Source organism: Phalacrocorax aristotelis, chromosome 3 (assembly GCF_949628215.1).
Source record: "Phalacrocorax aristotelis chromosome 3, bGulAri2.1, whole genome shotgun sequence".
NCBI classification, from domain to species: domain Eukaryota; kingdom Metazoa; phylum Chordata; class Aves; order Suliformes; family Phalacrocoracidae; genus Phalacrocorax; species Phalacrocorax aristotelis.
In genome coordinates, this window is record NC_134278.1 from 41,552,453 (window position 1) to 41,566,447 (window position 13,995).

General features: G+C 45.7%; 1 protein-coding gene across 4 annotated transcripts in view; it reads right to left on the reverse strand.

The window, feature by feature from the left end:
• The window catches only part of BACH2 (BACH transcriptional regulator 2), a 196,171-nt gene that overhangs the window by 7,647 nt on the left and 174,529 nt on the right, over positions 1-13,995 (reverse strand). For all 4 annotated transcript variants that reach the window (XM_075087291.1, XM_075087290.1, XM_075087288.1 and 1 more), the window contains one exon: positions 6,490-6,696. In XM_075087291.1, coding sequence (XP_074943392.1) covers positions 6,490-6,696 — 207 coding nt within the window. The remainder of the gene's footprint in view (positions 1-6,489; positions 6,697-13,995) is intronic.

Below are 13,995 nucleotides of genomic sequence, written 5' to 3' on the forward strand. Positions count from 1 at the left end.
CCCTTTGTTCTGCTCAGGCTTTGCCTCCTGTGCTCACAAATGTCCTTTCCTACCAACATCTAGCTTGAGTGTTTTCAGAGTTTCACCGTCCCAGCAAGCTGCTCTAAGAGGCCGCCAGGTGAATGGCAGGACAGTACCTGTGAGGAGGAAGAGCAGGAGACCCTGGAGGGACTTATTTTTTCATGCAGAATTCAAAAACTGGGAAAAAGAGCTCAGGTTGTTCTGCATCCAACAAAGCAGCAGTAAGGCCCTCAGCCCTAGCTACCCTAGGGTGCTGCGTGACATGCTGCGGTGGGAGTCATCTCCAGCTTAGACTTCAGGTGGCTGGCAAGACCCCCGCAGGGTCAGCACTGCCTTCCCCCTGCTCAGGAGGCAGACTGGGGGCGTTAGGCACAGAGCCAGACCCAGCCTCGGGTTACACCTCTGAAAACCCACGTTGACTCCGTGCAGACTGATTGGAATGGTCCTGCTGCATCACGTTCTGTCCCAGGAAGGTGGGCATACAGCTCAAGGGAGTAGACGAGATTTTGTAGAGTACCAGAGCTATTTCCAGAGCTGAGTTGGCCCTGAAAGCAGCGCAGCCGTGTACCTCACCTAGTAACACTGCTAAACCCAAGCTGCCTTAGCATCTGAGGTGTGAAAACTTCATAACTCAGATGATAATCTAACTCTGGGTGGTTGTTGACAACTGATAGTATTGCCCTGGGTATGAAGCCTGCACTGTAAGCATACAGCTGTGTGAATGAGAAAGAGAGCAGTGCACATGAAAAGAACCAACTGCTAAAATATTGATAAATCTATCAAGAAAGCATAAAAATAATAAAAAAATAAACAGATGTCTATGTACATCTTGAGATAATGAATTATGGAAGAGAATATGCTGCGCATTTGCAGGGAAAAAAGGGAATGTGAGTGGGTAGATGGATGAGTGAGGGAAAGCAGGCAAAAAAAAATTACCTATCAAACTCAGAGGATATGACCATTTCACTCACTGTCTGCTGTGAAACCATCTGTGTCAAGAAGATGGGTGACTTACAAGAAGTAAGTGCAGGGGGGGAAGGGGTCTTTCGTAAAAAAGACCCAGCCAAGTGGAAAACCCTTAAAAACCATAGTACCATTACATAATTCAGGAGACTTGAAATTACTGGTCACAAAGTGAACAGAATATGACAAACGAATTTCCAGTGATCATGTATTGTGTGAAGTCAACTGGAGTTTCACTAATGGTTCTCCCAAGAGTAAAAGTAAGATCCTGAAGCAGACTACCTGCTTGGACAACATGCGTATGGGGGCAGGGCAGGAGTGCATGAGACGCAAAGTTAAAGTTGCATGAGTTTAATTTTGCAGCTTTATACTCTTGCAAAACTTGTGACTGCCTTTTTTATGAAAACCCTTTTTCAGAACGATGCACCAGATCCCACAGAATCATAGAATCGTTTAGGTTGGAAAAGACCCTTAAGATCATTGAGTCCAGCCATTAACCTAGCACTGCCAACTCCATCACTAAACCATGTCTCTGCGTGCCACATCTACCTGCCTTTTAAATACCACCAGGGATGGTGACTCCACTGCTTCCCTGAGCAGCCTATTCCAATGCTTGACAAGCCTTTTGGGGAAGAAACTTTTCCTAATATCCAGTCTAAACCTCCCCTGGCGCAACTTGAGGCCATTTCCTCTCGTTCTATCGCTTAGTACTAGGGAGAAGGGAGCAACCCCCACCTCGCTACAAGCTCCTTTCAGGTAGTTGAGAGAGCAATAAGGTCTCCCCTCAGCCTCCTCTTCTCCAGGCTAAACAACCCCAGTTCCCGCAGCCGCTCAGCATAAGACTTGTGGTTTAGACCCTTCACCAACTTTGTTGCTCTTCTTTGGGCACACTGCAGCACCTCAATGTCTTTCTTGTAGTGAGGGGCCCAAAATGGAACACAGCCTTTGAGGTGCGGCCTCACCAGTGCCAAGTACGGGGGCACAATCACTGCCCTACTCCTGCTGGCCACACTATTCCTGATACAAGCCAAGATGCTGTTGGCCTTCTTGGCCGCCTGAGCACACTGCCGGATCATGTTCAGCCAACTGTCAACCAACAGCCCCAGGTCCTTCTCTGCCAGGCAGCTCTCCAGCCACTCCTCCCCAAGCCTGTAGCATTGCATGGGGTCGTTGTGACCAAAGTGCAGGACCCAACACTGAGCCTTGTTAAACCTCATTCAACTAGCCTTGGCCCACTGCTCCAGCCTGTCCAGATCCCTCTGTAGAGCCTTCCTACCCTCAAGCAGATCAACACTCCTGCCCAGCTTGGTGCTTTCTGCAAACTTACTGAGGGTGCACTCAATCCTCTCATCCAGATCATGGATAAAGATATTAAACAGAACTGGCCCAAATACTGAGCCCTGGGGAACACTGCTTGTGACCGGCCACCAACTGCATTTAACTCTGTTCACCACAACTCTTTGGGCCTGGGCATACACATGTTTTTTTACCCAGCGAAGAGTACGCCTGTCCAAGCTATAAGCAGGCAGTTTCTCCAGGAGAATGCTGTGGAAAACAATGTCAAAGGCTTTACTGAAATCTAGGTAGACAACATCCACAGCCTTTCTCTCTTCCAATAGGTGGGTCACCTTGTCATAGAAGGAGATCAGGTTAATTAAGCAGGACCTGCCTTTCCTAAACCCATGCTGACTGGGCCTGATCACCTGGTTGTCCTGTATGTGCTGTGTGATGGCACTCAAGATGATCTGCTCCACAATCTTTCCCAGCACCGAGGTCAGACTGACAGGCCTGTAGCTCCCTGGATCCTCCTTCTGGCCCTTCTTGTAGATGGGCATCACATCTGCTAATCTCCAGTGAACTGGGACTGGAAAGTGGCTTGGTGAGCACTTCTGCCAGCTCCTTCAGTACCCTCGGGTGGATCCCATCCAGCCCCATAGGCTTGTGTGTGACTAGGTGGTGTAGCAGGTCACTAACCATTTGCCCTTGGATTATGGGGGCTTCATTCTGCTCCCTGTCCCTGTCTTCTGGCTCAGGGGGCTGGGTACCCTGAGACCAACTGGTCTTACTATTAAAGACTGAGGCAAAGAAGGCATTAAGTACCTCAACCTTTTCCTCATCCTTTGTCACTATGTCTCCCCCTGCATCCAATAAAGGACGGAGATTCTCCTTAGCCCTCCTTTTTTTGCTAATGTATTTATAGAAACATTTTTAAATTGTCTTTTATGGCAGTGACCAGATTAAGTTCTAGTTGGGCTTTGGCCTTTCTACTTTTCTCCCTGCATAACCTCACTGCACTTTGTAGTCCTCCTGACTTGCCTGCCCCTTCCTGCAAAGGTCATTAATTCTCCTTTTTGCCCTGAGTTCCAGTCAAAGCTCTCTGTTCAGTCAGGCCGATCTTCCCCACTGGCTCGTCTTTCAGCACCTGGGGACAGCCTGCTCCTGCGCCTTTAAGATTTGCTTCTTGAAGAATGCCCAGCCTTCCTGGACTCCTTCCCTCTTCAGGGCTGCCTCCCAAGGGACTCTGCCAACCTAAACAGGACAAAATCTGCCCTCCAGAAGTCCAAGGTAGCAGTGCTGCTGTCCCCCCTCCTTAATTCTCCAAGAATCAAAAACTATAACTTTGTGATTGCTCTGCCCATGACGGCCTCCATCCATCACATCACCCACAAGCCCTTCCCTGTTTGCAGACAACAGGTCCATATTGCTACATATCGCTACATACCTAAGTCCAGCTCACTAAACAGAAACTTCAACATTTCTCTTGAAGAATCTTGCACCTCAAAGGGTTTTTGATTCCTGAAATTCAGCAGGGATTGTGCCCACAAGGTCACTCATATGCCTTTTATTCATTTACCTAAGATGTGTGCATCTGCTGGGGAAAGAAGGGGACTTAAAAATTTAATTTTGCCTATACACAGTTGATTACATTAGACAATAATGGCAATGTCACAGGATTGCGTAAAGCCAATGAACTCAATTTTCAAGGGAGGGCTACAGGTATGAAGCTGACCCCCCCCTCCTTGCTGCTACTCCAGCCCTTACAGTGCTGACCCTGGTGCTCTGCTCTGGAGAAAGAGAGACATTTTCCTTCCCATCATCGGCTTAGTGTAGAGGGACGGGCATGTGCAGCTGAGGCCAGGCCTGCTTCTCCTGACAACCTGCATGAGGAACCACTCTTTCACCCTGCAGAACCTCTGACTCGCTCTGCACGCACTGTGGATTACACTCAGTGCAGGAAGCAGTTGCTCACTATTTTGTTTATCTTTGATGTTTTGTTTGTTTTGCATTGGTGGAACACTCCTCTGAACAATGTTTTGATTTTCGTTTCTTTTTTTTCCCCCAGGGCTTCAGCAGAACAGCATCTGAAAGCTTTGCAAGCCTTGATGATTTAAGCCTCCCAACCAGCTTGTGGGGTCAGTGTCACCTCCCTGTTACAGACGGGAAGCAGACAGGCACAGGCAGTAAGTGAGTAACCCAAAGTCATGCGGCTTTCTGCCATTTGTCAGGTGATGGTAACTCAGCTTCTTCCAACAGATCCCTGCCTCTTTCACACTCTGTCTGCTACAGCTTGCACAGAGAATGAGGCACAGCGAAGCCTACACTAAAGGCCACTTTCCACATGCAGCCTGTCATGACAAGAACAAGAAGTGCCCCGCTCCTCAGATCCACCAAGTTCAACCTACAACCGAGCATGTTTTAAATGTGCACACAGACGTTTAAATCAAAGACTCCAAATAACCTTTAATTTTAGTGGAAGCTGCGTATAGAGAGGTCTCAATAAGGAAATCAACTTCAGCTCCTTTTGTTTTATCTATGCGAATGAATTAATTTATCATTCAAACCCTTGGATATTCAAAGGCTGGGTTTAATGCTGGACTCCTAAATCTATTATGCGCAATGTAATTAAACTGTCCAGTCCTGCATGCTGCACACTGACACTTCTCATAATAGCTGAACTGGGACTATTACATTGCTTTTCATGTCTCAGAAAGCTTTCAGGACTTTTAAACAGATGAGGAGTTGCTGACCCATTTTCAAGTTCCAGTGTTGCACTTCTGCTGAGTGACATCCTGTAGACATGTCTTCTTCCATAAGCCTTGTCTCAAGCCTTTTTTTTCATTGTCTATCAGCTTGCTTTTTCAACAGGCAAGGGATGGCAGGGGAAAAGGAGCAGGGCCCTCAGACTATAGGGACACCATCACGAAGGAGGGGAGTTTTTTCAGGTAAGGTGCCTGTATCTTTCTACATCTGACATTGCTCTCCAGGTGATCTTGTTCAGCAATGGGGAGGAACTGGCCCTTCTGGGCTGTATGTTACCTCCTCTGCTGCCGGATGAGACAAGTAAAACTCGACAGGTATCTATTTCTCTTCACTGACTGTAAAGGAAACCTGGACAACTAGCTCCAGCACAGGTGTTTATATGGTAGACATCTGTGTTAGCCACCCAAACCACACTTGAGGTGTCCGTGCCATGACTGTAAGGCAGGAATTTCCTGACCAGCCACTTAGTCATCTCACTCCCTTGGATTAAAATGTGGTGGCACTGTCCACTGACACCTTGGCACACAGGAGACCTGTCCCCAGATGGGCTCTGGCCAGTGAGCAGTGTATGCTTTGCTCTCCTCTCCACAGCAGACTACTGCCAGAGACACGTCAGGGACGGCTGGGGCAAACCAACAGTTGCCACCTGAAACTGGTGCACGGGGTCTGAAAGCCAGTGCACTGTGGAGTGGGAATAGGCCTTTTGTGTTAGATGGTCCTTGAATCATGGAGGGGTCAGAGAGAAGAGGACAGCGGGAGCAAGGAGGAACATACAGTTGCTATCTCACTGACCTACACCAAGGGATGCCCACTTGTCTGGATATTCACTTTTCTGGCTTTTCACTTCCCTTGCTATTTCTGCCATTTGCTCAGTGAATGAAAGAGCTGAAGAAAAGGCATAGCGAGCTGAAATGTCCTGAAAACGCTGAGCTGCCTTCTAGCACACGAAAAAGAAAAAAAGCCTCTGCATAGAGATGAAGCTGGCCCTTCCACACCGCTGCTTGGAGTGGACAACCTCTGAAGGTCTTCTTCATATCTATCTCTTTTGAGCACTCCACGAATCCCTGGCCAACAGGTTGTTACAGTAGTTAGGCATGAAAATGGGGCTTGGATGAGGAAATGTCTTTGTGGATGCACTCTAAGTACTAGGGTTAAGTTAAACTGCAAGAAGGAAGCTGTGATACAGGCTTCCCCACTCTTCCGACTCACTCAACAATCTGCTCTTGAGATATCAAAATAAAGAGATATCTATGCCTTATTCCACGGGAATTTTGTGTTTTCTGTATGTATTATACACACATACATACTAATATATTTTTGTGTTTTAAATTTTCATACTAGTGGCTCCTCTTATTTACATACAAACTGACTGAACCCACTAAACTCCGGACAGGAATTGCTGTCAGTGCCCTGCAAGCTGCAACGTGAGGGTGAGCAGGGCCATGGCGAGGGCACACAACTCACCAACTTGCGGATTTCACATTCTAGGTTCTGAATACAGTCCAGTTTCCTCTTGCGGCAGCGCTGTGCTGCAATTCGGTTCTTGCTGCGCCGGCGGACGTCGTGGATGAACTCGAGCTGCTCTGAGGTTAGCTTGTGCATCTTTATCATCATCTGGAAATCATTCCTTGGAAGATCTGTGATTTGATCAACAGGAAAAGGAAGTTTCACCTAAAACAAACAAATACAAGACAAGAGCAAAGAGTCATATTTTTCCTGCTGAATACAAGCTGAACAACAGAGAGTGGAAGGATGATTACCTGTGCTGCCGCCCCCTGAATAAACAACACAGCAAGTTTTACATTGAGCAAGTTTTTAACGCTCCCTTGTGGTACATTCTGGAGGTCCAGCTGGTAAGGATCAGATTATAATTGAACTGAAACCAGCATTATAGAAGAATCCCAGGTAAAAATTTTGTCTTTCTAAAAAGCTCTAAAACCAGAACTCTTTGCATTAAAACAAGGCTTCATCCACTAAGAGACATGGCCTTTTGGAAACAGTGAAGTACCTCGCTGCTATTAATTTCAAACTAGTTTCAAGGAATGGGCCATTACCGCAGCAGGAAGCCTGTCTCTGCACGGCCTGCAGGACTGAAGTTTGATTAGGTGTGAGGTTAAAAATGCAACCTGACAGCTCAAGTGGATGAAAAATACCATATTGCAATTAGGAAAGGTTGCCTAATCAGCATTTCAACTGAGCAGTACACCATAAAAGAAGAAAGGGTCAGAGAAGTATGATGCAACATATCCTACCCTGCTAAAATACACATATTTTGAAAGAAAACAATATTTGCTGACTTTCTAATATTTTCGTAAATTGAAGAGCACCCAAGTTGCATTTCTTAAAAAAAACCCCAAACAGTCTAAACCCTCAGTTACTTGCAATAAAACATTTTCCTTTGGGCCACAAACTGCCATCCCTTTTTGAATGTAGACCATGCGACAGTAGTTCCAGGTTCTGACTTCAGGAATTCCAACCGTCTCCCCAGCTCCTACTGATTATGCATTAAAGCAGAGCAAAACACAAAGCTCCTGACAGCTTGGAGCAACGAACACATACTGTCTCAAAACCTGGAGAATGGTGGATGTGCTCAAAGATTTCTTTTAGCAGTTTTCCCTCAAACTTATCAGCTTGCTAAAATAAAAATGAGCACCTCTCCCTACAAAACTTGCTTCACTTGTAGCTTGAGACTGATAACATGACTACCAAAAAAATAATGTTCCTCAGTGGACTGCTGTGTTTGGTGGTCAAATAAGAATCAGTTGGCAAAGCTGAAGGAGATGACAACTTGACTTTTTTTGAACCATACCCACACTGCCCAAAAGATGGCAGTAAATATTTACATTTCTGCCCCCGTTTGGTACAATTCAACCTCTCAGACAAGGAGACTATTCTGCATGCAGGTTTCTAAAGAAGATACAACTTAAGTTGCTCCAGCCAAGCAAAGGATATGGGTTGAAAAGGTTACTTTGATATTTAAAACATGGTTGTCATCTTCAGACGGTGCTCTTTAATTATTTGGAAAGAAAGAAAATAACAGCATGAACTAGAAAAAAGACATTTTCATCTGAGAGCTGAGTTTGTTTATGCAGAACAGTTTGCTGAGGACACATGTACACAAGCACACAGTGGTGGCCTCTGGCACTGACAGTCACGGACCCTCGCCAGGCACCCGGACCTGCTGATAACCAGCGCCTCACCTGGTTTATGAGCTTGCATTTTCTTACGCTCTTCTATCATTGCTCTGTGCCTTTCCAAGCCTGGGCTATGTGAAATTCACATCCTTTCAAATGGTTTCATGCTCTAACATTGCCCTCCTGCCCCATGCGTCCAGGCACCACTTCAGAACACAGTACTTGACAGATCAACTTAAACCAGCAAGAAACACCAAATACTGCCCCAATCCCCCCAGATTCCTGATTGGACACACAAAGGCCGACCTTAGACATGGTGATGTGGACTACCTTATTTACAGACTGCTAACTAATGACATGAAAACTGTTTGATTTCCCCTCCCTAGCCCTTTGGATGGTCAACATAAACCCGGTGTCACCTGCTCTTCTCTCAAGCTTCAACCAGGGTCTGAAAATGAAAACAGCCTGTGCTTTCCTCTGAAAGACACCACAGTTTCACTGCAAAAATAGTCCTTTCACATCCCCCGTTTTTCCTTATTTTCTTAAGTCCAAAGCGGAAAGCAATGTTAACTTTATTTCTCCCTCCCTCTCCCTTTCAAAACATATTTACTTGCAAGAAGGAGATGGGCTTGCAGCTGGAATGGGAATGAAAGGGAAGCAACTTAAATCTGTCAGGTAGAAGTCGCTGAAGGGAAATGGGAAAATAAATAGAAACAGATTCATAAAAAAAATAACTGATCGCAAATAAAACCATCTACACTGCAGGCCAGAGACTGCTATCAGTAAACCCAGCATAATCCCACTCCTGTCATAGGCAGCACTGCAGAGGATTAAAAGCATGAAAGGGAGAGTGGAAGTGAGTCAGACTCATTTCCTTCACCATTCACAGCATTTTTATTGCCTGTCTCCCTCTCCGCAATTAGCTGTCAACTGGAAAAAAAAACCACCAAGCCTTTGGCACGGACACAGTGAATAACTGCGCCGGGGTATTGCTGCTGTGAGAGGCTAATGGTGTTTTACAACGGCACAGGGCACGACTCTCAGCTGGTATTTATCACAACAGAGCAGTAAGTCAATTTGCAAGAGCTGATGACTATACCATGGGTGGGATTCATCTGACCCACTTAGAGCCATCTGAAGTGATGGTTTGGGACTAGCTACTGTCCAGGTCCCTGCTGTTGGCTTCCAGGACAGAGAGGCCTTCAGATGGCAATGCATCCCGCATGGCTTCTCCCTCCTCCTGGCTGCAGAAGGAGCGGAGATGAGACTTAGAAAAGACACTGCATCTTACAGTATCTAAGGTAGGTGAGAGAAACCTTACCTGACGTGTCTGAAAAAGAGCAGTCAATCTTTTCTAAGATGTGTAAGAAAAACCTAGCAAGTATGTTTTCTTGTAAACTTTTCTTTTTAATAACTATGAATTTTATACAGGAAATGCCTGTGTACGCTTTGGTTTGGACTATTTAAAATTAGAAATGTAAGCGGGATCCCTACTCCTTCCAGAAGTTACTCCAGCCAGAGCTAACCTCAGAGAGCTCTAAAACCTTCCCTAACTCTTTCCCTGCATTTTTACATCAACAGCAGAGGCTATGTTTCCACCACAGAACAAATTAACTGGCACTTTCCGCCACAGCTACAGTCCCTATTGCCCGTGACTCTGGCTGATGCACCCCTGAGAGGAGAGCCAACCCACCCCGGTGAAAAAGAAAACTCGATGATTTTGCGGCATTTTATCCCTCTGTATTAGCATTAGGATGTCAGTGTAAATGTCATTGCTCCGAGTGGCTAAGTAACAGCAGTGATCTAGACAGACAGGGACAGCCATTGACTCAGCACATGAAAGGCCCATGTATAACCAATTAATTCCTTCATGCTTCATTAGTTAGTGCCAGCTTGGATCACATGCCAGTTACTGCTGCGCAGCTCACATTCTGTACTAGTTACTGCTGCCGCTGCTCTCCCTGCTCTCTTTTTCTTTGGAATAAAGGAAAGCACCAAGGCCCCGTATTCACTAACATTAAAATATAAATGTCAAGTGTTGAGAATTTCCTTATCTCATGAGTAACACAACTTTTTCACTCTTTCTTTTCAACATCATCCTCCTTCAGCTGCCAAGTGCTAATAAAGTCAATGAACTTCCCAAGCCTGGCCTAACATCACAGTAACTAAAAGGACTTATACCTATCCATAAGAAAAAGCAATCACTACGTACTGGGCATGGGAAGGTGGAACTTAAGGTACCAGCTTGACCTTTATAAATGGTTCAAAATCTTGGTCTGTTGCTCCAGAGTTGTCAGAAATAAACCTGTTGCCTTAATACCCTTAAATTGAAAGCCAGAGTTATTGAAAGCCTCTGACACTTAAAATTGTCTAGCCCTTGGAAAGCTCTCAGGACCCACCCAAGCAATCTAGCACAGGGGCTGAATCATATCAATGGTTTTTTGATGTAGAAAGGGGTAATTCGCTTCACATAGAAGAGCCTAACACATTAATGCTGTTTTTCTTATTATCTTCCTTAGCATGCAAGCCTGTCTTCCACAAACACTCTGGAAGAAATTCATCCCAGGACAGGAATTGAGGTGTGTCCACCTGTGTTGGGGACTTGATTGCCTACAAACTATTTCAGGTAACGCTTGTGGTCCCACAGAATAGGGACCTACCTGATCTCACTTGAACAGAGGTTATCTAAGAAGCACAAAGCCAATGGGCCACGCTTTGTGCAAGAGAGAGGACAGGCAGGATGTGCTCTCACTCCTTTCCTCACCCCACTGTCTACCAGCAGAGGTAAAGCCTTCAAAGCACCTCTTCTTTTGAGGTGTCAGCCACACCAAGATAGCAGAGGACTGGCAAGAGGAGAATGGTGAGCCCAGGCAGTGAAGCTCTACCTCTGTGTCAACAAAAACAGGTCTGAAATGGGCTTGATCAGCAGGTCCCATTGCAAACAGCCTGTCCTATCTGCCACAATACAATTGATGGCGATGTAGTTGCCTGGGGTCAACTCCAGCCTCACCTCATGAGGGCCACAAGAGGTGTTTGGGTCAGCAAATGCTGCCTGAGAGGGCACTGCTGTGCACCCAGGAAGCAGCCTGGGTAACCTTTTGATTTGCCACCTGCCTCAGAGAACTGGGGGCAGGGGCTAGTCCCATGGCTGAGGGCTTTAAACCAACAACCAGGAGATGTGGATGGAGTTCTCATCCTTTAGCCCATGACTTGGATTTGTATTCCGATCACATACCACTGGTGCTTAAAATGCTGGGCTGACCTCCTCCTTCTCACCACTCGCAGTGTCCTCAGCTTCTAGCCTTACAAAGGGCATGACAATACAATACTCCTGCCCATTAACAGGCTTTTCTGTGAACAGGGATAGCACAGAAACCCCAACAGAAGCTGTAGGTGTATTTGAGAAAGGCAGATCAGGCAGTGAAATAAGGCGGGATAAAATGCAGTATAGCTCTCAAATATCTGCTTTTGCAGAAAAAATACAAGAACTGGAAGGAGTCCTTCAGAAGTCCCAGCAAGGGCTTCAGCTCAGCGCACAACAGGACTGATTGTAGGCGGCAATGAAATAATACAGTGTTTAAAAGGACCTTCCTAAAATGTCAAGCTTGTAACAGAAAACTCTCACTGTTGTTGTAATCCAGTAATTCTCTGCTACCAGCATGGATACCATTCCTACTGAGGTTTGGAAAACAAAACTGCCATGAAGTTTATCTTGCAAGACCAATGTTTGATAAGACTCCCTTTAACCTGATGTTGCCAAAAACAATTCCCAGCGCTCTGCTGATGCCACTAAGGATCCTCGTCAGAAGAATATCCACCAGAGAACATGAGGAGTAACTTTCTCATTTTCAAATTTATAAACCTAGTAAGATCAGGAAAGCTGGGGTGACCGATCACCAAATTCTGGGGAGGAACTACATACAAAAGCAAGTTAACACTTCATCATGCATTTTCCTTGTTTGCCCTTCTTTCTACATAACACTCTTCACTGAGTAGAAACATTAAGCAGTGAAGAAGACTCAGCTTGGGTAACTCAGCACATCTCCAGTAGATTTCTGGTAGGGCAACTTCGGTTTACCCGCTTTTACTGGGGCTCTGACTTTGCTAAGCATCAGCAGACGAACAGAGAAAGGGTGGCTGCCTGTCACTTAACATGGACGGTTTTGGATTCTCGGTGAAGGCTATTTGCCTACAATATCCTCAATGGTCCAATTGCATTAGCTCTGCCTTTATGAAAATTTCCTCAAAAAAGTGAGTCTCTAATCCAGGCGGGAAATTCTTTTGAAATATAAATGAAAGACAGATTGAATGCAATACTCTAGACAGCAATAGTTCTTGGAAAACTCCACCTTTTACCTCCTCCTACCCTTGTTTATTCTTTTCCGAAGAAAACTCACTCATTAAATTAGACTGAGCTGAGATTTCTTTCTAACTGGTTTAACAGTACAATACTTTTTACAAGTTTTCTAGCAGAAAGAACCCCATAGATACTTGCTGAAGAAAATGAATATCAAGAAAAGTAGGTAGTGCTGAAGCTTCTGTTCCCAAGTAGGTTAACAGATTGACAGACTACTTCCTTCTCAACAATTCATTATTTCAGGGCTTATTGTTTTGTTGTTGCTATTTTAAGCAGGATTGTCAGAACCTGCCTGCAAGCACCGAGCGTAAGTCTTCTCTCTAGTATTATATCCCAATAATTGATTTTTAACAACCTGTGGAGGCCTGAGGGAGCTGGGTGAAAAGAGCAACACAAACTGTTAAATGCTTCTGTGAAGTCCCAGCAGATCAAGTAATGGCCCTGTTCCTGAAACTCCCTAACACAGGGATACCCCACATTGCACTTGCTGCTTCTAGCACAAACTTAAGATAGGGAAATCTCAGAAGATTTTGGGTGGCTCCCTTAACAGGAAGGAAAACAAAAGGCAAAGCCATTCCGGAAAGGATTTACCAGTGGTGTTAGAGGGACTGCCACCTCCTCTGACACTCGCACCCCTGTATGGGACAGCGAGGCTGGCCACAGAGCAGGGTCACCTTCACCCACATGGCACTCACACCAAGCCCTAGCACCAAACAACTCGGGCATGTGCTCCTGAATGGCACCTGTCTGATGGAAAGCAGAGTGCCTGAAAAAAGCAAAGAGAAGAAACCTTTCACCTACTTCTCACACAATCAATACACCAGCAAATGATGTTTTGTGACATTAATTCTGGCACCTGCAGCATTCAGCGACCCAAATCAAGACCAACAAGGTCCAAATTCCAGGGGAACTGAGCAGCCCCATGAGATAACTGAGGGTCAGAGTCCATCAGGCTTATTTCCATTAGGCCGTCCCACCCAAACGAAAGCCCACCACAGCAGAAGAGCCCAAGTGGCCACTCTCCAGAGGGCCGAGCGCCTATGTGTCACCCCCAGCTATCTTATCAGGTGCATTTTGAAGAGAAGCCCAGCAAACACTGACTGATCTGATATGACCGGGGGCAAGGGACCCGTCTGGGAAGCCGTCAGGAGAGCAAGGGCAAACTGATAATTTCGGGAACGGAGAAAGATTTCCGTGCAGTTTAAGGGGAGGCAAAGGACAGAAAGCAGTCCATTTCAGACTGCTGTGAGTCTCTCCTGCTGTTTTAATGACAGCCAAACTGGTAAAAGTAGGTAGAGAGACTTACACAAGAACTTCCTGCTGCCATTAGATATTTTCTACTGCCTGGTTTAGCATATCCTTCACTGAGGCTTCCACAGTGGCAGATCTTGCAGGATACACACCCCAAGTTGCTGTATAAATACAACATTGCTTAATGAGGTTGCAATGTCCTTTCTTGTATTGCTAACAACCTTTACA